This window comes from Myiozetetes cayanensis, unplaced genomic scaffold (genome assembly GCF_022539395.1).
Source record: "Myiozetetes cayanensis isolate MyiCay16 unplaced genomic scaffold, myiCay2020 scf9, whole genome shotgun sequence".
NCBI classification, from domain to species: domain Eukaryota; kingdom Metazoa; phylum Chordata; class Aves; order Passeriformes; family Tyrannidae; genus Myiozetetes; species Myiozetetes cayanensis.
This window is the reverse complement of record NW_026088185.1, coordinates 2,593,193-2,619,645: the sequence shown is the minus strand read 5'-3', so window position 1 is coordinate 2,619,645 and position 26,453 is coordinate 2,593,193. Positions and strand designations below refer to the sequence as shown.

General features: G+C 38.2%; 1 protein-coding gene across 7 annotated transcripts in view; it reads left to right on the top strand.

Annotated features, from left to right (window-relative positions):
• GULP1 (GULP PTB domain containing engulfment adaptor 1) overlaps positions 1-26,453 on the top strand; it is a 132,258-nt gene that overhangs the window by 58,311 nt on the left and 47,494 nt on the right. For all 7 annotated transcript variants that reach the window (XM_050339821.1, XM_050339817.1, XM_050339820.1 and 4 more), the window contains exons 2-3: positions 5,682-5,770; positions 16,058-16,119. In XM_050339821.1, the coding sequence (XP_050195778.1) occupies positions 5,743-5,770; positions 16,058-16,119 (90 nt within the window). In that variant the 5' untranslated portion in view covers positions 5,682-5,742. The remainder of the gene's footprint in view (positions 1-5,681; positions 5,771-16,057; positions 16,120-26,453) is intronic.

Here is a 26,453-nt window from a genome sequence, read left to right as displayed (position 1 = left end):
TGAGCTTTTTACTGTAAGTGGATCTAAACTTAATTCTCAGAATGGAGTGCTTTATTTGGAGATTGCCTTTGGAATGCCTAATGAGTCTTTTTGGTCTCTGCCTTTTCTGTCAGCGGTGCTTTTTACCAAGTGGTTGTGAAAATGCAATGAATACGGTAAATATAACCTGAAAAATTTCAGGATGTTAATAAGGATTTGCTGCTGTTTTGAGACCTGAAGATTTCAAATACTGCCTTCCCCCTCACACCTGGAGAAAATGCAAGGGAGGGGTTGAAAGCAATCTGCCAGTAATTAAATAAATAGCTTCTCTAGATTGCTTGTGGAGCAATCAGCTCTTCTAGAGGAGAGGATGAGGCCAGCATAGGAGCAACCATTCTCGGGGCATATCTTTATTTTACCTCTACCTATCCAGCCAAGCAAGGACTGTGTGGGAAATTCTGGAAAATTGTTCATTATGTGGGTCAAAAAGCTCAGGGCTCAGTGTCCTTTCTACCAGAACTGGTTTATTTTTAAGGGCTGTGTTTACCCATTCGTGGTGGATCCCACTGCTGTTAAAAACAAAACGCTAACAGAGCTCTCCAGGAGCTCCCTTGTCCACCTGAAGCTGGTGGGACAGATGAAAATCTTTTCCTGATTCCATCTGGATGATCACACAGCTAATGGGATGTGAAATACAGGCCCTCTTGTCTGCAAGCGAGCAAGATGTTTGCCATCTGTCTGTCTTGGGGAAGCAGATCAAAGTGTCTGAGCTCTTTGAGAGAGAACATGTGTAAAGCCTTTCTACTGGCTCTGAGCAGCTGACATTTGTAAGTTCTTGTACAGTTAGAGTAAAAATTAGGCTGACGTGACTGAAACCTTTCACCACGCTCGACTCGACACTGTTGCTTGTGAATTGGAAGAGAACTCCTCCTGTATCCTGGTTATTCCGTCATAGAAAATCAAATAACAGAGCAAGTTTCTGAAGAAAGGTATATTCTCAGTTTTAAAATGACTCCTTTTGTTTGGACAGTGTAAACTGCAGTTTGTTCTGTGAGTAATGTAATCCACTAAACCAGAACGGCACAGTCACTGACACGCACAATGCAAAATAATTATGTACAAGTAAATATGCTGAGCAGTGTGATGTTTTAAAATTACTTTCTTTTCCTCATGCTTTAAAAGGCAGATCTAGAGAACTGTTTTTGTGAAACAAGTAAGTTTTCTATTTCTGTTGGGTTATTTTTGTTTGTTTGTTTTTTTTTTCTTAAAATTGTGACATTAGCAACTTGTCTGAGGATTTACTGGTACATGCAGCAGTTTGAAACACATTTTGTTCAGAGTTCTGCTTCAGCACTGAAGGTTATTCTTGTTATATTTATTGATGTTGGTATCTCTGCTTGCTGTAAAACAAGAAATTAGCGATAACCTTGCCTAAGGAATTGTTTTTGCTTTTACCTGTCTCGATGATATCCCCTTGTCATCTGTTTACTCATCTGTATTTTCATTTTTTTTCCCACTGAAAGGAAGAGATTATTTTTAGGAAATGGAAAAATGAAAATTCACTTAGGCAAGTTTTTGGGAAACTGCTTTGAAGTGCATGAGTTTCATATCTGTTTTCTGCTTCCTGGCCTCTGTTGTTGATATTTATAGCATAACTCTCCTCTCTGCTTGTCCTTGGAGCTTCTGTGAACGCTCCTTGGGCAGATCCACTGTAGGAGGAATGCTTTACCTGTGGGCTGAAAGGCTTCCTGTTGTGGGCCCAAAACTTGTCACAATGGTGCTTAGGCTTACACTGGTTGAGAGAGGGCAAAAAATCGTGTGACTCCTCCCAGCTGGTTTCAGGAGCCTGGGGAGAGCAGGGGCCGTGATCTCTGTCAGACCAGAGGAATGCTTTTTTGGCCTTGGGATGAGGGTGTTCCTGCCCCTCCCTTTGGCAGGAGGACAGTGAGCACATTGGAAGGTGAGCTGTGTTTTGGGATGTGGTTTCCAGCTGTTTTGGTGTTTACCAGACCACTTCTGTCTTCGGTCACCCTTGGGGGAGCCCCAGGGACACCTCTGGGTGCTCCATCCACACGCTGCCCTGGCTGCAGATCGAGGGCCAGCAGAGCTGTTGTCTGGGCTCTGCCCCACTGAGAGAATTGTCATCTCAACAGCCAGGAGTGCTTTGGTAATGGGAAGGTAAGAGCTTTAGATAGATGACCAGTCCTTGAGCAGTTTCCCCCCATGCTCTACAAAGCCAAAAATTACAGGAATTAACTTTGGGTGTCAGTAGATTTGCCTCCAGCCAGAAAGCGTGGCTGCCACACGGCTCTGGCTAATGAATGGTTTTGAAAATGTGGGGATGAATCAAACTTTACAAGTGAAGTTTTCCAGTGACAAAGTGTTCCTCCTTTATAGTCCATTTGTTCTTCTGTGAATTATAAAGTGTTAGAGTAGGCTTAGAACTTCAGCTGATAGAAAGTTGTTCATTTTTGGCCAAGCCCACAGAGCTCTGCTGGTTCTGAGTTATTTTTCCTGCAAGTTTTTGTAGCACTAAATTCTATTTCCATGTTGTTGTGGTTTCTAGTCCTACAAACTATTCATTTATACACCTGAAGGACACGTATTTTCTTTACCCCGAATGGAACTGCTTGCTTTCCAAACATTGGGAGAGGCTGCAAGGCAGTGCAGGCTTGGGTCTGCACCAAAATATGTTAATTGATCTGCCTTTTTTAATTATTGAACTGTTTCAGAGGAGAAAGGGCTGTGGCAAGTTAGTGTTTCACTTACTTTCATACAAAAGGAGGGGCAAGTGCCTCATGGCACAATGGTGTTTATTTGTTTTTGTGTATTACCTACAGCAGTCTTGTATTATCATCATTTTTTCCTTTACTATGTCTCATGTCAGGATAATATTTTCATGGTGTTTTGGTCTAAACCAGAAAAATACTTTTAAAGCTGTTAGTATATTCTGAAGTTTCTCATCTTACCTTCAGAAATAACTTTATAAGCCTGAGTTTCATTTCAAGTCAATGAATCACACATTCCTGTGTGCTGTGGCTCTTTTGAAAACAGGGCTGAAGACATTTTGTGCTTCATTCTTCAAGAAATATTATCCAGAATGCTTGAAAGGCTGGGTCTGGGAGAGGAAAGAGTCTGAATCTTCATGTCTCCTGAAGCTAAATTTGGCTTTGTAAGGAAACTGTGTGTGTGTGAGAGGGAAGGGGCAGATTGTACTTTTATTAAAAGGAGTGGATGGGTGCAAGCTGGGGCTTTTAGGCAGGTCTTATTGGAAGAACTATTTGTGGAATGCTAAAGAGGTGCATAAAAAAAGGTTCAGCCCAGGTAGTTGCTATATCCCATGCCATTCAAAGGGATTAGCTGGAGGAGAAACCCCAAATAAGTCATGAAAAATCCCCAATTTTTAAGAAGAAATAAGAGGCAAATGAAACCAGTGATGGTTTGTTTCTTCCCCTGCTTAAGTACATCCTCTCCTGGCTTGGTTGAGACAACTCTAAATTTAGCAAACATATCAAAACCCAACATTTCTGATGGAGCCTGCAGGCACTCAGAGATGTCTATGTGGAACTGCAGTGTTGTCCCAGCAGCCAGGGAGGACTGCTGGTGCTGGGAGCTGGCAGCCTGCCACCACACCTCACTGTTCACCGCCTTTGCACAACTTTGTCAGTTAACCATTTTGTGAAATCCAGTGCAAGTTTTGTATTTCCTGGTAGGGTTTGGTTTTTGGATGAAGCTGAAGAGAACTCCTGGGAGTAAGGTGGAGAAACATTCTTTACCTAGGTGTGTCTTCTTGAGTGATGAGTAATGGAATGGCTTGGTCCACATTCCTATTCCCTAATGCCTCTGATTGCTACAACTGCTTTACCCTTTCAAATCAAGTGGTTTATAGGAAGGACTCTCCCCTTGTGTGCAGGGCTCCCTGTACCAGGATGGGATTTTCTGACTTACCTTCCTTCTGGGTTATCTACAAGCTCTTAACACACTGATTTCTATTGGAGTTTGAGTTTAATATGTTATGTTTAAATGTTTAATAACATTTTCTGTGTGAGGTACAGAAGTACACTGATGAAGTGTTTTGATACTGTTTGTTGCCCAAGCCAAATCCGCAACTCGTTCTCTTGATGTTTTGTTGGAACCGAAATTATGAACACACTTTTGGCAAATAGTCAATAAATTTTGGCTTTTGCTGGTGCAGATTACTTTATTGGTAATATATCCTTGTTCATGAGGAAGAAACATATGCTCCCTTACACTGTGTTTTAAACAAAATACTTGAGTGGTGATCTCTGCAAGCGTGGCCAGCCAGCTGCCTGGTGATGGGTGCACGTAGCTTCTATTTAGAAGATTCTCTATGCAGTAAAACATCTCAAACACGTTCCTTAATAGCCTCTTGGACGAGGGCAGGAATACACCAAGAGAAAAAATAACGTTCTGAAAGAGGACGTGTTATGATCCCATCACGGAGGGGGAACTAAAGTGCTTTGGTCCAGTGCTTGTCAGACCAACTGCTGGAGGTGACCCTGTGTACCCACAGCTTTCCTTGTATCACTGGCAACAGGGAAGGCAGGCATCAGGAATGAAGGCTTTAGCTGCACTGTTTTGCAGTGCACCAAATTTGTGGAGTTTGTACTGAAATCAGGAGATGGAAATGAGATGGATAACTTCTACCTGTCCTCGTCACGTTGTGTTCTCCCTTCTTAAATGCTCAGGAAAACCTGGAAAACAAAAATGATCTGGTACCTGTACTTTAAAAAGCAAGTGGTTGGTTGCACATCAAGGATACTATGCTAGTTTAAGTAAACAGGGGTTATTCTTTCTTTCACAAAATATTGTGTGGAAAAGAAGTCCTGCCACATCGGTGATTACTGGAAAATCAAATGGAGGTTTTGGAGGTTTTTTTTTCAGCTCTAATTGCCTATGTCTTCCAATCTGAGAAATATTTGCATGGAAATTGGGATATAATTGCTTTAATTGCTTTTGAATTCATTTACTTGAAAAAAGAGGGTCAAGCACCACAAGAAGTGTCTTGGATTTGTCAGTCATCTTGGTGCTGCCATTTGAAATACTGGCTTAAGTTTTGGGTTTTATCTGATAGCAAGTGCTTTGATTTTCTTTTTTTTTTTTTTCCCCTCTCCCTTTTCCCCCTTCCTCTCTTTTTTTTTTTTTTCCTTTGTCTGGACTGCTTGGTGAGAAGAGGAGAAAAGGCACTGGTGCAGCTTTTAGGTGGAACATCTGAACAGGATGGAAAGCAGTGGTGGGAGTATCTTTAAAAGTAGTTGCAAAAGGAAAACATCTACCACAGGATTGGGATGGTTTTCACAGTTTAGGATGTACTTAATTTTATTATTTTTGGCTGTGAAATGTTGGTGAAGAATAAAATTATAAGGTAATATTGTGACTCAAAAATTAGGATAAGAATACAAGTGTATCAGGTTTTTTTCAGTGAAGAAAATACCGAAATTACTGTACAGTCTGATGTAAATGGAGCAAGAAGGTCGTAGCCCTGATAGAAGCTAACTTTTGCAGTATTGAATCTTTGGGTGAAGAGGAGTCTTAATATTATGATTTTCCACCCCAGTGCCAAGCCCATGGGAATTTCATATTTCTTAAGGTCATTCACGTTGTCTTGGATGTGAAGATGACGAAAACTTCAAATGCAATAATTAAAAATTTTCTATTTTCTCCTGTGTCTTCTTCTGCAGGTTAAAGTGGGGAGGGAAAATCCAAACCCAGGAGCATCATTGACTGGATAGATTTTTCAACATGAATCGTGCTTTTAGCAGGAAGAAAGGTAAGTAATTTAGCTTATGTTCCCCAGAGATATAAACAGCCTGTAAAAATTCTTTAGAATATTAAGAATTATACAAGGAAGCGTTTAATGATTGCACTGAATTAAGTAGGTAGAAATGAGCAACCTTCCATAAGATGTACAGAGCAAAGGATTCTTGATTGATAGTTACAGGGCTTTCTGAGCTCTAAGGCTTATTTTGAATTTCAGTGGGTGTTTTTTTTTGTGGTTTTTTTTTTCTTTTTTAAGTAATGTGTACACACATTTATTTATAGAATACATATATGTACATTTATTTATAGAACACATTCATTTTTTTCTTTTTTTACCTGCATACACCGAAGGATGTGCTGGAGGGTTTTTTCGAACTTCCAAAGCGTTAGTGACTTCTGTATTATATATATTCATTGGATTCTTACTCTTGCAGGAGCTATTTTAGAAAACTGTGTTTAATATACCTGAAATAGCTCATGCAGCAGGATATTTCTTAGCTTTAAGAAGCTGCTCTGCATTTGTGGCAATCTGGAATGGTATGCTTTCCAAAAGAATGTCCAACCAGGAAATATTCAGAGTTATGGCTTGCTTTATTCTCTTTTCGTGGTCTTATTTATGATTAAACATAAGCCTTCAGATGGAACATTAGAGATGCAGCTTTTTTTACTGACAGCTTTATTGCTATTTTTCTCATTTGTTTCAAAGGTAGAAAATAGTGTTCATTTCTTTATATTTTTAATGTTTTCTTCTAAAGATCACAAAGCGTGATGCACACCGAGCTGGAGCCCCTGTGATAATAGCAAGGTGTAACCTCAGTTGGATTAAGTGTAAATATTTTGCTTATGTAAAAAGAATTTCTGCGTAATTCTGGGTAAGGGAAGCCCAGAATGTCAGCAGATGCTGGAGAAAGAAGATACACTTATTCAAAAAGAATACAGAACAGGGTGAAAGATCATTTAATACCCCAGTAGCACAAAGAAATAAGATTAAATCCATAACCTGTGCTCTTTGATGTATTTCTTTGTGTTTCTACTGAGCTGTCAGGCTTCTTCCAGATCATTTGAGAGACCATTTCCAATATTTTTTTTTTAATTTTGGATTGATTTATCTGGGAAAGCAACTTGGGGTGTGTAGATTGTTTTATCTAAGAGACCGTATAATTTTTTCCCTTTTTTTTTTTTCCTAATTCCTTCTGATAATGTTTGCAACTCAACCTTCCACGTTTCACAGACAGACTAGTTGTGTTTTATGGGATATTTCCTCAGTGTTTTGACTTGCACTCAGAGCATTAAAATGCTCTTTCACTATTTCTTCTTGCCTTTATGATCTAATTGTGAAGCTGTATCCTCAGTTTTCTGGGATCATTTGAAGGGTCTGGATTCATTGCTTTATTTTCATTTCTTCGTGATAAAATTCTTACTGACCTTACCTAATTTTTTTTAGAATTTTGTTGTATTCAAGGGCTTTTGCATTGGTTTTCAGTCAATTTGGTGTGCAGTTCTCTTTATCCCAATTTAAAAAACTAAAAAAGCATCATGTAAAAACTGTCAGGCACAATGAAATGCAATTATTGGGGATTATTGGTAACGATTCAGAACCTGAACAACCAGAAGAACTGAATACAGGCATCTGTTTATTTTACTCATAGTAATGCACATGACATTTCCATTCTCATATCCTAAGGAAAAAACAAGTTTTAGTTAAGTGATTGTCAAGAATGAGTGAAAATTCCATATTTTTCATGCAAATTGAAGTTCAGGAGAGCTTGGCTCTATCAGTGTTCGTGTCTAATAACTGCCTTTAAGAACAGCATCAAACAGGTTCAAGTGCTGAACCTCCTTTATTGTATTGTATTTGATTTTTCCCCAGACCTCAGAGAAGCACTAAAATCAAGGTTTCTTTCTTTTTTTCTTTTTTTCTTTCTTTTTGTTTTTTTTTTTGATTATTTTTAACTGTTGGAGCCGGATATCAGCCTGTGCTTTTGCAAAAGAGTTGCAAATGCAAAGTTGAAGCAAATTCAGGTTGTTTCAGGAAGATTTAAACAGGTAATCGTAAATCAGTGGAATCTTTTAGCAGGCCATGTTATGATATCTGTTCTCATCTGTTACCCGTGGGCTTGCCTAACAGGGAAACAAACTTCATGAACTCATCCTAACAAAAAAGGTGATTTCAGATTTAAAGCTGATATCAGCACCTGCTGAAGTTGCATGTTTTAATATGAAAGCAACCTAGTTCAAAGCAACATAACCCCTCTGTTGACTTCAGTGCACGGTGGTTGGACTAAACATGGAGAAAATTGTCTGTTGCAGATTTATTTTATGACTGTACAAACTGTACAAAACCAAACACTTTTTCTCATTCATTGATCAATGAATGCAGTAAACTCCATTAAAAACATAATTATCTTTTTTTTTTAAAGGATCTCTTTCCTTCTCCCTCAAAACCAAATTGATGAACAACCTCTTAGGTGTGTTCTTGTTGCTTTCTTGTTAGGACAGAGGTTGTGAGATGTTTGTAAATGCTATATTGGGACATAATTTTTTCTCTTTCTTAGTGTATTTGCACCTAAACTGAATTACTTGTTTGTCCTTAATTAATGTGGTTGTGTGATGTGATTTATTTGCATAAACAAACCAGAAAACATTAACTATGGGGGTTTTGTTTTGCTTATGTTTTTTATTGAATGGAAGTGCCTCTCACGGATGCATTTGGCACATTTTAATAATTCTGCATCCTTCCATTCAAAGCCATTATTTTATGAACTGATGCAGACAGGTAAACAAAAATCAGCTAGTATTTCTTGGCTGTTGCCTCATCAAAAACGTGAAATAAACCCTACCCTTCTAACAGGGGCATATCTAAACAGGGAATGACTGTAATCCCAACCTGCTGTGAGCAAAAGATTGAAACTTGGAGTGACTCAAAATAGTGCCAAAATACAGGTGTATACATCTGCTTTGGGCTAAATTTAGCGCTGAATTACAATGTGTGAAGCCAGTGAGGTTGTGGAGGATGTAACAGTTCCATTTGGTGTTTTCATCATTGCACACCAATGGTCCTCCCTCCCCCCATAATGAATGTCAGCCTTAGTTTACTCATGGCGTGAAGTTCGGTGTGTGCAGCAATCTGCAATTTCTGGGTTTATTTGTCCATATGATGGCAGTTGGTAAGGTTGGTAATTGGGGCCAATTAGCAGCCCAGGAGATGTAGATGGTCTTTGTAGTGCTAAATAGAATATATTGAAGGAATGGCCTGTTTTAAATCCTAAGTTTCAACAATAACATTTCTGTGCAATGGCTTTTTATGAGTCTCATTTATGAAAGTGGAGACAGATGCATTTAATGGGCAGGGACTGACATATAAAAGCACTGCAATCAAAGGTTATAGGATGCTCTTTTATGTGAATGGCTACTACATGATCTTTGTTTTTATTATAAACATGTGCTGCATTCCAGACATGACAAATGTTTTATTTTTTTCTCTGAATGAGCAGACAACAGGTGAAGGCCCAAAAGAGCGATGGGGATAAGTGCAGTCCTAAAGTAAATTATTTCATCCTGTCAGAAAGCATATTTCACATCAGGGATTTAAGCAAGTGTCCTGGACTTCCATGTTATGAATAGTGATAAAAATCATTGAGCACAATTTTAAAACCATGCAGGTAGTCACAATCTTTCAGATTGTGGTCTTCAGACATTCCTCTGATTGCGCTTCATCCTTTCATAAAGGAACTCGTTGCCTTCCAGGAGAAAAAAAGAAAATGAAATAAATAAATAAATCAATAAATAGATTAAAACAAATAAAACAAACAAACCAAACACAAACACCAAACAAACAAACAAAAAAACCGCAAAGAAAAAAACCAAACCAAAATTAGGTCGATCTAAATCTCCTTCTCTGCTTCCACCTCCAAAAAGCTGCTGCTTGATATTTGTAGGATTTTTTTGAATAAGAATTTTTCTGAGATCAAAGCCTGGAAGGAGTAGAAGAGGATGCTTTTTTGTCTCACTTGACAGAAACCCCAGTTATCTTACTAGTGTTGTAATATCTCCACAAAGAGGTCTTGGATGTTCCAAATACTGCTCCTGGGGTTTTTAAAATATGGCTCATGTGGAAAACTGGTATTTAGGGACCAAGTCCCATTTTTTGATTGATTTCTAAATATGTTTTTTTAAGTATCATCTGCACTCTCATATTGTTTTCCTCAGGCTCTGGGTACCCTTTCAGGTATGTCAGCAAGGAGAGTTTCAGGGCTACCACCCTAATTTGGCAAGGACCAAATTAGGTCTTCTGTTGGCGGGAAAGGGAAGTAGTTAGTCCTGCAAATTGTGTTTGCAAACACTTGCATGCAACTGTACATGTATTTACAGCGGTATATTTACATTCTGAAAGCAGAAGAGATGGCTTTAATTGCTTAGGAAATAAATGATTGCAGTATGTCTTCAGAGGAGGCATACAAACGAGGCGCATGCTTTAGAAACTTTTTCCAAAGGATTCCTGTTGGGTCCGTGCAGATAAACCTGATTTTTCTTTTCTATCCTTTCTGTTGCCACAAATAATAATAATAATAATGATGATAATTTCCTGTTGCCTACTTTATCTGCCTTATCTTCAAAAAGATATTGCAGAAGTTATCTTATCTATTGCCTGTTTAAAGAATATTCTGGGCAGGTTAACAATGCCATTTACCACAATAACTCTGTGTTACTGCTGCAAAACCTCAGGAGCTCCTTTCCAGGACACGTGTGCTTTAACCACAAGGCACTAAATTCTGGCTTCACAGTGGGAACAGCACTGAAGGAGTCTTAAGCTTCATGGTTTTTACCCTGTTCTCTGTTATTTCAATATTCTTCAATTAAAAATTAAAATAATATCTTAATTGTGCCAAGATGAATATTTATTGTTGTTTTCCTCTATTTTGCTGAATCTACGTAATATTACTGTAACAGTAAGAAGTTCTTAAAAAACTTGCCTTTTAAACATTTTTTACAGGTGTAGTTGGTAATTATCCAAATTTATTTGTAGTAATATTGGAATAGTTCACTGAACTCCTGACTACAAAAGTGAAAGATGGAGTTGGAGGTTTGATCTCTACATAGTTCTTAGTTAAATAATGCAATTATGAAAATGCAATCACTTAAATTATGTTATGCCAGTAATCTCTTTTTCAACTTCAACTAGAAGGTTTTATCAAAGGCACAGTGTAGCTCTGCACGTGTTGTGGTGTGGCAAGAAATCCTAAGAGGTACAGGCTAAATAGCTCACATTTATTTTTCTTGTCTTCCCCTTTGATTTAGGAAGCTGAACTTGTTTAAAGCTCTTAACATCACCAAAGAAAAAAAGCATGAAAACAAAGATTTGCCAATCTCTTCACTAACATTTTCATCTTATTTTCCTTTCTGGTCAGAACCTACACACCAGCATCCATATCTTAAAAATACACAGCATAAAATGTGTAGATTATGCAGCAAATGTTAGTGGTGGAGGAAATGCAAATACTGGGCTTGTTTTCTTTTGCAACTATGCCAGCCCAGCATTCTGGGGTAACTTTTTGCAATTCCAGCAATGAGCTGTTTTAAAACCCTTCATCAGGTCCTAAATGTTGTTAGAGAAGGACAGAGAAAGGCAAAACATTCTGCAAAGATCACTCTGCTCTAGGGAGATACAGCTGATGTCTTGGCAAAGAATAAATACACCTCCAGAGAACTCTTTATGTCTGGGGGACAAAAAAAAAAAAAAAAAAAAAGAAAAAAGGGGAAGAAAAGAAAAAGAAATAACAAGAGTAACTGTTTTTGAACTATGTATATTGATGGGTATTTTTCTCTATGTGTCCCATTGTGAAGGTTTTCTTTATAGAAAAAAAAAATAATCTAGGAAAAGTAGAAGGTATAGGTACATATAAACACACAGAGAAGCAAAAAAAAAAACCCTGTTTTTTCCCTGGGGCAGTAATACCCAAATACTCTGATCTTGTGGGATGATCTCTTCTTCAGGAGACTCTTGGTAGGCTGATTGTCACATAAGATCTTTTTTTCCCTAGCAAGTTTTGTAAGACAGGAAGAAAAGACACTTTCATGATGTTAGCAAGAAAAAGATTCACTGATGTCAAAGAGATTTTGCTTCTCTAAAGAATAAAGGCTTTAGTTTCTACCTTCTGGAAATTACTGTATTTTCACCGTGGCACTAAAGAAAAAAGTGAACATTGGTGTCCTTTCCTCTGTTCATCATATGAAGTGAATGGCCCCTAGGTCTCATATGCTTTGATAAATGCTTTAGAAACCTTAATTAATTAATGTTAATTAATTAATAATGAGAGTGGGCTTTAGGGGAGGCAGTTAACTAAAACTGCAGTGTGAACATCCCACTCTATAATCTCTCCGGGCAGTAACAGGCAGCAAAATTAATCTCAAAGGGAGAACAATTTCTTGGCTCTGTTCTCACTTTCCTTTCTGGTAGATAAATGGTCAGCTGTGCTGTTATCTAACCTGATGTCATCCTCCTCTAAGTGCAGCACAGCTGGGCTGGATGCTTTATGAAGTCCCTGAGTCCGCTGACTTGAGTGTGTGATCTGTCAGCACATCCCTCTGGAGCTGCTCCCACCCGGGGCTCCCTGCTTGTGTGATGACCAAGCATTTGATATGAAACGCAGATTTATGGTGGAAAGGGACTGGTGTGATTCAAAGAGGGGTTTAGAAAGGAGTGAATCTCAATTCTGAGCAGCACCAACCAATCCTCTGACCGTGCAAGTGTCCCACCTGCTGCCTCCACCCTTGCGATTCAATCCGTCAAACCCGATGTTAATTTTTTGGAGCTTTCCCACTGAGCAGACCTGGTGTGTGTGCTGGCAGGGGCAGAACCTGAGCATATTTATTTATATTTATTCTCTTTAAAAGCAGGTGGGCTGCTGTGCTGCTGCTCCAGGGGCTCTCCAAAAGCCTGTTAGCAGGCCGTGCGTGTGAAGGGGTTTTGTGTAGGGACTAAAATCCAGGATTACTAATTCTGCTTAAGCAGGGCTGTGGCTTATCCTGTGCCCTTGAAATCTGAAAAGTGACCCTTCTCCACATCTCCTGTTCCACGCAGCACCCGTGCCTTTGGCAAAGCCACCACATACTTAGACCTTTACTTCTTAGAATTTGTAATACCTCGTTCGTGCAAAGCTCTACTTAGGTTTTAATGGACTCTGGTTGGCTCAAACTTATAATTCCCAAAAACTAACTGGGCACTTGTTTAAACTTTAATGTAAATGCTAAGGCAAGCTAGATTAAGAGCTTCAGACAAAATCTAAAATACCTGGTTTTCACCCAGTATGATAGCATAAGTCTCTTTTCACTTTTTGCTACATGAGATGCATGTGGTTGTCAGGTTTGGTTTTATCTAAATTTTTGGCTCTTTCTTTAGGACTTACTTTATTTAGTCTTAAGTGTCTAGAACTCCTGCTACTGTGTAACTAATAAAACAATAATATGAACTGTGACTTTCATTGTAAGCTTTCATATTTAGATTGTTGTTGCTTCAGAATGAATAATTAAACGTTAAGCTGTGAAAACCCTTTAAAAATTAAATTAAAAAGTGAGGAATCATGAAAACCACAAGCCACATCTACATCAGGTGTTTAAACAAATATCTCTTTTATAGGTTTTCTTTTTTCGTCTTTTTCTGGTTTATTAGAAACAAAATGTCTGAAATTTGATCTTTCTCAGCTGCTGTGAAATCAAACTAATTTTAAGCAGTATTTCAAACAGCTGCTGAGGGTGATGCAAGTCCAAAATCAGAAGGAAATGATGGTAACAAACTTCCTTGTAATAGCCTGATTTTTTCCATGTTTCTGCTACCCCCGTGAATTTTGCCTTATATTGATTTTTAGTGCTAAGACTTCTATCACAAGTGCTACCACTCTGTAATAATTACTTGCCCCTGGGAAATAGACTTCTCGTGTCAGTGGAAAAACTTTAATATTTATGTCTCAGTGCCTGCAGATCTACATCTGGATGTTGGAAATGCTGGTTGCTGGCTCACCATTTTAATCAACAGCACGAGACATCAGAGAATCCAGGCATCTCTTTGCTACCCTGCCGAGTTACTGATTTCCTTCTGAGCTGAGGGTGCTCATCCATATTTCCTAATCTTCCTCCTAACTAGGGTTTGCCAACAGCTGTGGCAACACTTGGCTGGCAGTGTTATTCCTAGCTGGAATCCCTCTAGCATTACAGCTGGAGTTTGGTAGGCAACTCGATGATTTCACAAAAACGTTTTAAGTCAACATTTGTACCTGATAAGAGCACTGGAAAGATTACCAGGTGCTTAATTAGGACCAGCATTTCACACTTTGATTCTCAAACTAATAATTTTTTTTTGAGGTTAGAACTTGCCCTGCTCAGGGATGGGAAGAAGGAAGAAGGAAATATTTGCAAGGAATAGTTGGTTTCATTGGCACTACTTGTCTAATCAGTTGTCTGCTTATAAAATTGCTTTAGAAGCTACAGCCCATTTACTTGTTTGTGCTAGTAGTAGGCATGAAAATAATGGAGAAATGTTTTTCTAAAGAGGTTCAGGTTCTATTGTTGCTAGAGTTTCCTGTAGGAATTTATAAACGTGGCAGTGTGGTTGCTGAAGGTGGCAAACAGTCCATGTGCAGGAAATGGAGAAATTAAACACCACAGATGCTGAGCAGTCCTGCCTCCTGTGCCAGCTTTACCTGTGTCTGGAACTGACCCTCAAACCCCATCACAGCTCTGCTTCTGTGGACTCCAGCTTGTCTGTTGGGTTGGCAGGCTCTCTGACATCCTAATTCCAAAATTCACACAGGCGGTTATTTTTTACTTGTGGATAACAGCAGCTTTTGATGTTATGTTAAAATAGAGAGCAGGTTTCAGGTCTTAAAATACTCTGGGAAATGAGTTCTTGGTTCTGGTATTCCAATCACAAGCCTCAAATGAAAGGAAGAGCCACTTCAGTGCATGATTGTGCTGCTGAATGGACAAATCATTCTTCCTTCATTAAGAAGCGATAACATCACTCTTCAGTAATGGAGCTGAACATTGCTGTCATCTGAAATGAAATTTGCTTAAAGACAAGACATTTCCCCCAGCTTTGCAGTTCTGATCCTGTTAAGAGTGGTGAAATTTTTAAGAGTCTTCTTCCTTCTGTATTTTCAAAAATATGTAGTTGCTGCTTCAGTGTCAATAAGTGTCGTGGCTTTTACTCTTCAACAGTTTGAAGTGAACAGGATTTTGTTGTTCTTATGTGTAACTAAAAAAAAAATAAATCAGTAATTGCTCCAACTGCAATTCCCAATAAAGGCAAAGGGAATGGTCTGTGAATATCCAAGGGTAGAACTTTGCTTTAAGCTGTTACTCTGTTACTTAATTCAATAGAGTTCCAGATTTGTGACTTTAATTCATGCTAATTTAAAACAGGATGGTCTCGAACTAGAAAATACTACTAAATATTCAGTGTGTTCTATATAAAATACTACTTGGTGTTACTGAATCTCTCACGTGGGTGGTAATGCAATGTAGTATTTTGGAGCGTATTTTATTTTTTCTTAAACACACTCAAATGAGAGAACTTTAAAAAAACCACTTTTTAAAACTTGTAATAAAAAGAAGCTTTTTCTGGCATTTGGAATTCCACCTTGAATTCTGTAGAACATTCAGAAAGGGCACTCAAATAAGGAGGGAAGAGTATTTGGCCAATAATTACAGAATCATGTCACCATATGGAACGTGCAACGGGAAAAGTATGAGAATAGCACAGTCATGTGGTGTGAAAGTTAAAGAAAAATAAGTAAATTTATTTAAGGTGTGTAAGGAAAGGTTAAAGAAAATCTGGACTTGTGAATCAGTGAATCTGATGCGCTTTCTCTTACTTGTAAGGGCTTTTTCCTATCAGTTCATAGCTTTGATAATTTTTCCTGTGTCTTGATAATTCACCTGAAAAAGCACATAAATCATCCAAGAAAAAAAAAAAAAAAAGGTCATTAGAAGCACAGCAGAGTCAGTGCAGAAACAGCAAATAACCTTTGGCCAATAAATACATTTGGGAGGAGGAGCTGGAATTCTTATGGAAAATCAAGTAGCTTTAAAATGGAAAAATGTACCCAAGAGAAATAAGCAGGTTCTTTCATCTAATGTTTGGGGAAAGTGTGAGATATCTCCCTCCAGCCCCAATAACTACTGCAGGCATGCTTTTCTGAGTAAAAGGAGGGTGGTTGTTATTTTCCAGATGGATACTATTATAGTTAAATTACCGATTGAACAACCTATTCAATGCCTTTTTTATTTTGCTTTTCTGTAGACAAAACATGGATGCACACTCCCGAGGCCTTATCAAAGCATTATATTCCCTATAATGCCAAGGTAAGAACACATGAAATTATGTTCTCCTCGTGCTGTCAGAACCCAGCGCTTTCTATCTTGCTTTTAATTTGAAAACTGCAGAGATGTGAATTTGCCAAATGACATAATGAAGAAAAAACTCAGTAAATGGCTGGTTTGCAGGTCTCCTATTTTTGATCTTTCTTCTGAACGTGGTGGCTTTCTAGGGAGCCAATCAGTGTCCCTCTTCTGCTTGATGCTGTTGCCTTTTAATGGATGCTAAATGGTTGGAAATGTTGAGTGCAGAGGAATTTCGAATCAGGCCGCACGTTTAGGTACTTGAAAAATTAAAATTAATGGCAGAAAATTCTTTTTGAACAATAGCAAAGGCAATGAGTAACGATCCCGTCTGCTGGAGATACTGAAGTGTCAAATGCCCAGGAAACGTGGTAGAATAATAATAATGGCATCTTTGCATAGTAAAACCAGAAGTCTTACTCGTGTTTTCTTATCTCGATTACAACACAATTCTGCAATAGTGCTTCAATTTCTCTAATGACATCCGTTGACAGGAAATGCATCTTACCTAAATAACAGCTGAGAAAATAGTTTGCTGAAAGGAGGAGAGAATATGCAGTAATCAGCAGAACTCAGAGTAAACTGAGTAATCAGCTGTGACTTGCTGAGGGTAATTCAATAGGATTCCACTGTGGTCTGTTCTGGATAAGGTCCTTCTACCATTGGTATTTCTTAATATAAAAACACTCATTAAAATAATCGTATTAAGACTTTTATATGTTTTTAAATGTTAAAGATGTTATTTCTTAATATAAATTTAAAAATATTGTTTATCAGGCCGTGACTCAGGTATCCTACATGAGTATTCTCTGCTGTTGTGTTTGCAATTTTCTGTTGCTTGGTGTTGCCACAAAGCACGAGCAGGTGTTTGTAGTGGAAATCTGAGTCTCGTTCAGTTCCTTGCCAGGGTTTCAACTTGTTTTTTATTCTGTGTGTCCTCAAACTGAATTTTTGACCAAAGGGGGTATTACCATTTAACTGTGCAGCCTTGCCAGACACCTTGGCTTTATGTTACATTTTGAGAGGGAGGATTGCTTGCTGCGGTGACTCTGCCATCTGTTTTAAGAGCAAGCCGAAGCTATACTTTGAGGGTTTTTTTAATGCACTGAGCAATATCTGCTCGTTTGTGGTCTTTAAGAGGCAAAAAAGAAACCTCCTTCATCTTTCACATCTCATTGTCTTTGTGAAGAACATATCTTGCGAGTGGGTGCAGGACAAAAAAAAAATCAGAATAAAGGAAACGGTGATAAGATGGTGGTAGCTGTGGAAAAACAGCATTAGCAACTTCTGGAGTAGAAGAAAGAGATAGATAATTCCTGTCTGAAGGAGTCTGTTCTCAGCCTCTTGATCCAGAAAAGGCTAAAAAGGCTAATATATGCCTTTGTTTTTTAAGAAAGGTAGCTTTTTGTTGTTGTTGTTGTATCACAGTAGAAAATGATTATTTAGAACTATCAGTTATTTGATTCAAAGCAAACAAAATAATTGCTCTGCTCTACAACTGGGATTATGAGGTACCCATACCCTTTTTTTTTTTTTTAATTGACACCTGGAATAAATTTGCACAGCTTTTATGAAGTTATCTGGCATGTGCAGACATTATTAAATCTAGATGATATTTCCCACCTCAATTCTCAAGTAGCATTCTCATTAAGTTTTGCAATATTTTTCATTTTAAGAGGAAAACAAGTACCTATTAGTACCTTTTCTGGGTTTTGTAACGTTTTGATTTTAACTGAAATATCACATTGATCTCATAACTTGTAACTACACCGTGAAATAACGACTAAAGGCTCAGAAATCACTCATAAAGCAAGTATATTGAACAAGACTCATTGATTTTTTACCCAAACATTCGTATTGTTCCACTTCCATTCCCACAACATTCTATTCATGTAGCTTCTGTATTCGCTGTGAGGAAGAGGCAGCCCTTTATCTGATTTATTTCCAGAGGTAGTCGTGTGAGGCAAGAATGACACGTTCAGCAAATCAAATCAATTTGATGGAAAGCAAGGCCAGGGCTGTTCTTTGTCCACGGGCAGGCGAGCTGTGTTCTGCCTCACAGCCCTCTGAATGCAGATCGCCCTGTTGGGGGAAAGTGTTTTCTTTCTAAGACACAAAAATCGTTCCTCTGACACTTCATCTCCAGAGATGATCAGAGGAAGGGGAGCTTAATGGGAAAGTGAGATTTTTGTTGATACCCGAGACATCTTTGGGAATTGCTGCTAAAATGCACTTCGTAAGTTGACAGTTATTTTTAAAAAAACCCAACAAAATCCTAACAAAGTTAACTGGAAATTAAAAGAACCCTGCAATATGGACAACTGGCCTTTTTTTCTACCAGCTGGAGAGGACTTTTTAATAGAGAATTAGTAATGTCTTGTTATCTCTTAGAACATACACCCTCAGGATGATTGATGTCGATAATCCTCTTTGCGACAAAACAGGAGCAGAGTTGTTCCTTATGGAAGTAAAATCCAGGAACCGTGAACCTCAGAAGGAAGCTCTGAAATATAAAACCATCTTGATTCTCTCTCTCCTTTCCAACACTCCTCATGGTTCTTGTTAGTTTGAAATTTGCTGGCCTTGGCATTGTGTATGGTGTAAGTTGAGGAGGGTTTGTGTGGTTTTGTTTTTTTGTTTGTTTTTTCTTTAAGTTTTTGTTTGCTTTTTTTGGGGAGTTGGGGTTTTTTTGTGGTTTTGGGGCTTTTTGTTTTGTTGGGTTTTTTGTGTTTTTTGTTGTTGTTGTTGTTGTTGTTGGTTTTTTTGTTCTGTTATTGTCACTGTTTTGGATTTGGTGTATTTTGGTAGCTGAAACCAATATTTTGGCATCTGTTTGCAATCCTGTGTTTTTATAACTTTGTGTACTCCAAATGAAAGCATATCGCTCACACAATTTTATTTTCTCAAAAAGGCAGTTTAGGATTTTATAGTATCAAAAATGGTCCCATTTTGACGTAGTGGCATGGCAGTTTTAATGTTACCAGAGAAGAGACATCAATAAATGCAAAGGCAACCCCAAACTTCTCTTCTGTGTCAACTTTTTCTGTAATGTTCCCTAATTAAGAATAGATATTTGTGTTATTTTCCATACTGGGACTACTGTCCTGGTGCTTACTTTAACCCTACTTTTTAAGTTGTCATGTGCATATTTATGATTCTCGATGCAGTTTAAATTTGAAACTTTAAAATGAAATGAACAGTGCCAAAAAAAAAAAAAAAATTAGAAATGGTTGGAGTCAACTTGGAGGTCTTTTCTGTAAAAAGTCCTAGTACTTTTAGTCTTCAGTACAATAAACAGTTTATTTAGGTCTTCAACTTTGCACAATTTATTTATTCCTTACCCTTTTCTATCACTGAAGGATGGCAGATAATTCTTTTCTGCAGCAGGCATTTTGGACAAGATTCAAAGGTCAAATGATGTAACTCCTGTAGCAGAGCTGTAGGTGCACTTCTGTCTTTTGAATATCTGCATATCCCTGTCATTAATGTCCAGTATTATCAAAGCCATGTTTTCATGCACTTCTACTAAAAAAAACTTTTAGTTGCTGCTGTGGCAATTCTCTTTTTCTATCCGGTCAGCTTATTACAGGATGATCCTGATTTTATGTCAGTAAAAATAATTGATGAAAAAATGCCAAAGAGAAAATGGTATGTAGCTTTTCCAAGCCCACAGAGATGCAAGGTGCACAATTAATAATTACACCTCAAGTTCTGTGATGAAGTTAGATATGGCAAGATATTTTGAACAATACACAAAAAGGCTGAAAATTAGAAACTAGTGAAATAGAAGAGGGCATTACAGGAAATAATTTTCCTACATTTATTATAATCAGAATTAATAACTTAATACCAATTAACTTTCATTAGAGTATCCAAATGTCTTGGACGTGATCATAATTACTTCAGTGTTGAAGCAGAAGAAAAATGGGTATTGTGAAAATACCCAAACGAGATAGGAAAGCAGAAAATTGTAATTTTCTATTGCAGTCATTAAACTTGGGTCTCATTACACCAAAGATGAATGGTTGCATAGATGGAATATCAAGTATTTAGAGTCTGAAACAAGTACTGTCAACAGACTTCTCTGCTTGAGGGAAATGGACCTGCCTATTCTATCCTGCTTAAAGTGAGAGAGTGGAAAAGGGTAGTATTATGTCCACAAACCTACAAAATAAATGACTGGGATGCAGAAGAAGAATTGTATCCAAACATTGTGTCATCTAAGTAGCTGCAGGAGGACAGATGGATTTTAAGGGTTCAGCATCGAGTTGTTTCAGTTGCCATTTGTCTCGCTGAAAACTGGCAAATATTTCAGCTTCCCTTAAAATCTGTACTCCTGAAAAGCTGTCAGTCTGTGTTGCCTGAGGTTGCATGGCCAGCTTGTAAAGAGGCAAAGAGTTAAGTCTGCACCTCCTGGATCTTGGTGCAGCCTTTGGAGCCCTCATCTCAACAGCGTGTCGCTGTGCAGGGGTGGAAGCTGGATAATATTTGCAGACAAGCGTGCACCTCATCTGCATGTGAATGCACACGAATTCAAAGATGGTGTGGATGCCTGCTGGGTATGGCTGGGTAGCCCACAATGCCCTGACAGGCACATCAGCACAGTCTGGGGCATTTTGCAAGGATTCACAGGCTTGGGGTGTCTCTAGGCATTTGCACCCAGAGTTTCATCTTTCGTGTCCCTTTACCATTGCTGTGGAAAATGTGACTTGTTTACAGTTGGATTACTGGCATCTTTTACAGCTGAACACTGGCTGAGAACTTTGGAAAAATTTGCAGAATAGCAAGTGGTTTTGACATATGCATGGATTCCTTCCAGGTGTCTGTAGCCCCCTGTCAGTATAAAATACCCAGCTGCACAACTTCAGGCTCTATAGGTCGTTGTAACTCTCCAGAATATGGTCTGCCTCAAGAAATGAATGAGTTTTATGAGCAATTCCAGTTTTTCTTGTTTAAAATCCATTTGAGTATAATAATGCAAGAGGGTTTAGTGTAATGTATGATGTTTTATTTCTTTTCCTCTCTCAGGAAAAGCAACCAGTAGAGCATATGTGTTTCAGTGAAAGATCTTTGGTGGATTTTATTAAGAGCTTTAGACAATTTTTTTTTTCCAGAAAGTTCTAGAATCAGTTATTTGGCACTCAGATATGATATCTAAAAACTAGAACCTGGATTTGAAAATGCAAAGCTGCAAGAGATTTAGCTCATTGTTGGACTTTGAAGCAATTTTAGAAAGATGGAATGTCCTATGGGGATTGGTCTCTTCTCTGAGGTGACAGGACAAGAGGAAACGGCCTCAAGTTGGGCCAGGGGATGTTGAGTTGGGTGTTAGGACAACTTTCTTCACTGAAAGGGTGGTCAGGCATTAGAACAGGCTGCCCAGGGAAGTGGTGGAATCACCATCCCTGAAAGTGTTCCAATAAATATGTGGATGTGGCACTGAGGGACGTGGTTTTACAGCGAACGTGGCAGTTGTGGGTTAATAGTTGCACTCGATGGTCTTTGAGGCCCTTTCCAACCTAAAGCATTCTAAGATTCAGGATCAAACACAGCATCCAAGGCATATTTCTAAAGATAATGTGTTAACTAGAAGTTTAAAAGTAAGTTTTGAATGGTCACACTGCTGGCCTTCCCCGGCATCTGTATCTAAAGAGTTGAGCAATGGGACTGTTGAGACAAAAGACTCAAATCATGAGTAGCTTTGTAACAGCTTTAACAATGTCATTTTTTTATTCTTTAGAGTCTTATTCAAGACAAGGGAACAAAACTCACAGGTTTCTCCAAACAGAATTAACTAAACAAAGAGGAGTGTGCACAGAAAAAGCATGGGTGCTCCAAAGACCTCAGGGTCAGCAAAGATTTACTCAACGCTCCACGTCCCTTTCTGTTCTCGCTGATATTTATTCCCTTGCCTCTCCTCAAATCTGCTTGAAGCTGCCAGTTAGCCTCATTAGCATGCCCTGCAGGATTCTCTGTGCACAGTCACATTTCCATGTGAGCTGTCAGCTGGGAGGATGGGGGGGTTTCTGTCAGGAGGCCCTTCAGCCTCTGCACTGATCGAGTGAGTTGCGTGTCTGACACTGGAGTGAATTGTCTGTGGAGTTCACACATCTGGATTATTGTGCTCGTGGGTTAGGTGGCCCACAGCTGTTTGTAGGTTGTTTTGCTTTAAATTGGAAGCAGGCCTGCAGAAGAATTAACTCTTTCTCATCTCCCATGTTTGTTTTTGGCAGGGATGAGTATTTCTGTTTGCTCAACCTTTCCCTGTTTATGGAATGGCTGCCTTCTTGCATCTACTATTAACAAAAAATAATTAGGACACTTTCCCAAAATAAACTCAGAATAGAGCTGGTTTATGAGAAATAATAGGATGGCACAACTTTCTGAACAGAAACTTCTACAAGGGCATACAGTTTTAAAAACAAAAACAAGACTATGAGAATCTGTCCAACAACCAGACTGTTCATCATGCAGAAAAAGTTTCACATATACTGATCTCCATGAGGATTCATCCTCAGTAAACCAGCAGACAAGCCACCAGCTGCAGTCTCTGACTTTATTAACTTTAATAAAATAGTAATGTATGCCAGTCAGCTGTGGATCCTGGACTGTAATGAATATTTCTCTCAGAAATGCCTCTTTCAGATGATTCTGATTCAGAAAGTGTAAAACCAACCTTGGTCCACATTAAAAAACATTTTGAACTTGGAACATAAGCATTTCAGGTGAAATTTAAAAGTGGAACTAATAATTTCTAGTTTGGAACATAGCAAAGAAGAAATATTTGCATGAACTAATTTGTAAAGCTTTGTTAAAAGGTTTGTGTCGTAAAAATTATTATTTACCACTAAAAGGAGGTGTCTAAACCGTCATTTTTTCCCCCCTATTGTATAGTTTGACCTAAGTAATATTTTCTTCATTCAGAATCCCTAGGGGAAATCAAATCTAGTAATTTCCCATTGTTTTGTAGCTGGTTTTTTTCGATTTGCTGCTGCAGTATTACTGAAAAATAGGGGAAATATAGAAACAAGGATGTCCATCACATCTTTGTATGTGTGGAACCAAGAGCTGCATTTGAAGGAAACAGATAATTTGGAAAGGTCCAAAAGGTCCCTAAAAACCTCCCTTGTCCTGTTTGCTGTAGCACTTGGTGCTTCTGAGGAGGCAGATAGCAGGAGAACAGGGATAAGTAACTCAACAAATCACATTACTTAGACCTAAAAGATATTAAATGGGAGGGAAATCTTGTCTACTTATGAAAATAGGTTTACTGCTGGAAAACCCATTCAAGTCAGGACTGTGTAGGTCTTCCTAAGCCAGAATTTAGAGGCTGTGTCTCAACTTGCAGCTATTAAAATCAAGCATTTCTGATACATGGAAAACCATTCAACAAAATTTCAGGTGCATTCTTAACGTTCAAATTAATTTTAAAAGCTTTAAAACTACGTAGGGGTTTGGGGGTTGAGTTTTGGGTTTCGAAGAGGGGGAGGTGGGAAAGTTGGACCTTTCCACGTGTTTCTTTTTATTTCCAAAATCAAAGAGCACTCTGTTAATTTTATACTGCTTGCAGCTTTTTATTTGTAGTAGCATTTGCTGTTTGATGTGTCCAAGGAAGAATAGAGTTCGATGTTTCATATTGATTTTCAGCAGTAACATTCAGCGGTTCCAACCGAAATTGTGCTGTGCATTTCCAAGAGGTTACTGCAATTTATCACAGTTCATTAGATCATAAATTCTTTGAAGCTAAGGGCTATCTTTTTGATGTTTATGCAGCCCCCAGAATAATGAGACTGAGGCTCTAGGTGTGACCCTGCTGCAAATAATCAGAGATCAAAGCTCAGAATAAGCAGGCACCAGAAGACCTTGGGCTTGGCTCTCATGAGCTTTCTTCTCAGTTGGGATAATGAAATGATATAATGCAGATAAGAAATGGGTGAGTTATTATCCTCAGTTTAAAGATAATAAAGGAAAGGAAGTAATACTGAAGGTTTTGTGCATATCTGCCCCAAATCTGTTCTCACATCAGATCCCAAATTTTGAATTTTATTTCCATACCTGGAGCTCAAGGTTAAATGTGTTCTCAATACCTGCTCTCTGAGTGGAAAGGATTAGGTTGCTATTTAGAGAAAACCCAAAATCCTTATGTGAAGGCTTTTTAAATATACTGTTTTCTAATTCTATGTTCACCTAATGATGCAAGTATCCCTATAATGATCTAGACTAGATTGATTTTCCTAGTTCAGCAGCAGATTGAGGTCTTTTATTGAAAAGCATAATGTTTTTTATGAAGTAAGAAGTGAAAGCCAAAGGAAGTGTCGGACTAATTGCTACCATAAAATAATTTACAGATTACTTTCCATCTCAGTTACCTTCTCTTGAAGCAGTTCATCAACAGATGTCCATCACATCTGCTGATGGATCTAAGGTCATGCTAATAGTAGTTTCAATATCTGACATTGTCAGGTTGAAGTAGTCACTATTAAATATTTTTGTATTTCACTGAAATAATCATTCTAATTAAAAAAAAAAAAATCCAATTTCCTAACTTGTACTGTGCAGCAGGAAGAACATTTTGTGTGTTTAGGTAGTGCTCTGCAGATTTGTTACATTTTCAGAACAGTAGCTTAAAGAGGCAATCCTTTCTGTTCCAAATATTATTTTAAAATAAATTACTCTTATCCTGCCTGGCTTTTGAAAAACCTCTGGTATCGATATCCTTCAAGTGCCTGAAGGCCAGCTGTTGAATTATGGTGATCACATCTGTTTTAGAGCTGCCTTTCATGGGAGATTATGTGAAGAAAAGGCAGTTTCTCCTAAAAAATAGATTAGCAAGACAGAATATAGGCAGGATCATAAAATAATAATCATCACAGAGTAGACACTTCCAGTTGTCTGTAGGGAAAGTAAAAGATGACAGGAGAGTCAAAGCAGTGTAAGAAATGCTTTGTTGAGGCTCATTGCCTGTGTAGTATTTGCTCAAAGCTTCAAACATGATGCAATTTTCAGGTCACAGTTCCTGCTCTGCTTCGTCCCCTGTGGTTTTTTTATTTGCTGCATGGACCTTCCCTTCCCTCTCTATAACTTCCACAAGTAACTAATTTAATTTTTTTAATATGAATTTTTTTTACTTGGCTATCCCAGTCAAACATTCTCTGAATATTTCTGGGGGTATTCTGTTGATGCAGTAAGTCAGAAAGATGTCTACAGGTGTCATTTATATTTGTACAAAATTATCAATACATTTAAAGTAGCAGATGGAGCTTAGGAAGTAGTTTCTAGGAGCAAGTTAAAAATTACATTTTTAGTTAGACACAGACATTTTCTTGGCCGCTTATACCAAAATATTGCTGTTAATTTCTGTGAATGTAGCACTTAGTTGAGCACATTCTTGTAATTATCCATCTGATTATGAACTACACTTTGCATACTGACTCAGCATATTTCCCCACAATAAGAAAAAATTAGGCTCATTCTTGCTTTGCAGATGAAGTGATTTCCAGTATAGGAAATATATGGCTTGGGGGGGGAGGGAGGATAAAGAAAAACCAATAAAAAGTAGTTCACACTTCACGTTCCTCTCCTATAATACACCTCAACACCTGTATGTGCATGTGGTGTGTATTATCTTGCACATAAAGATGTGTGTATAAATAACTTGCTACACACCAAAGTAGTTATAATAGTAGAATTTAAAGAGCAGATTGTCTTCTTGATAATGATAGCTATAAAAAACCACGCCTAGATTATGTTCAAAATTTGAGTTCCAGGAAAAAAAATTACCAAAAGTCATGTTAAGTCTCCAGGCTGCTCAGGCTAAAGCAGTAGCTCTACACATTTACAACTCTTTCTCCAGAATAACCATTTTCTGGGGTGCTGCTTGTCCTCTGACAGCCCATTGATTCTACGAACCAAGAACTAAAACAGGAGTCATTTATTCTAATTATGCTGCAGCAAGGCTCACAGCATTAATAGTCCTGATTCAGTGTCCTTAAAACAGGCAATTTCTTATTTCACATTAAAGTGGAAAAGGTCTTTAATAAACTTAGAGTCGTGGATAATAGCTATTTGTTCCTATTACTAAGGCTGTTTGTGTTTGAATGAGGGCTCCTAACTGTGACTTCTTCTGTTTTCTGTCCCCTAGGAATTCCTGTTTCTGTGTTTATGATGTCATGGCATGTTGGCCTGGCAAAAGTGTGACTAGTGCAAGTTCAGCATTGTCGTGTTAGTCAAGGACAAAGGAGGTAGAAATTAGAGCAAAATAAACTTTAATCCCCCAAATGGGAAATGTCTGTGGAATT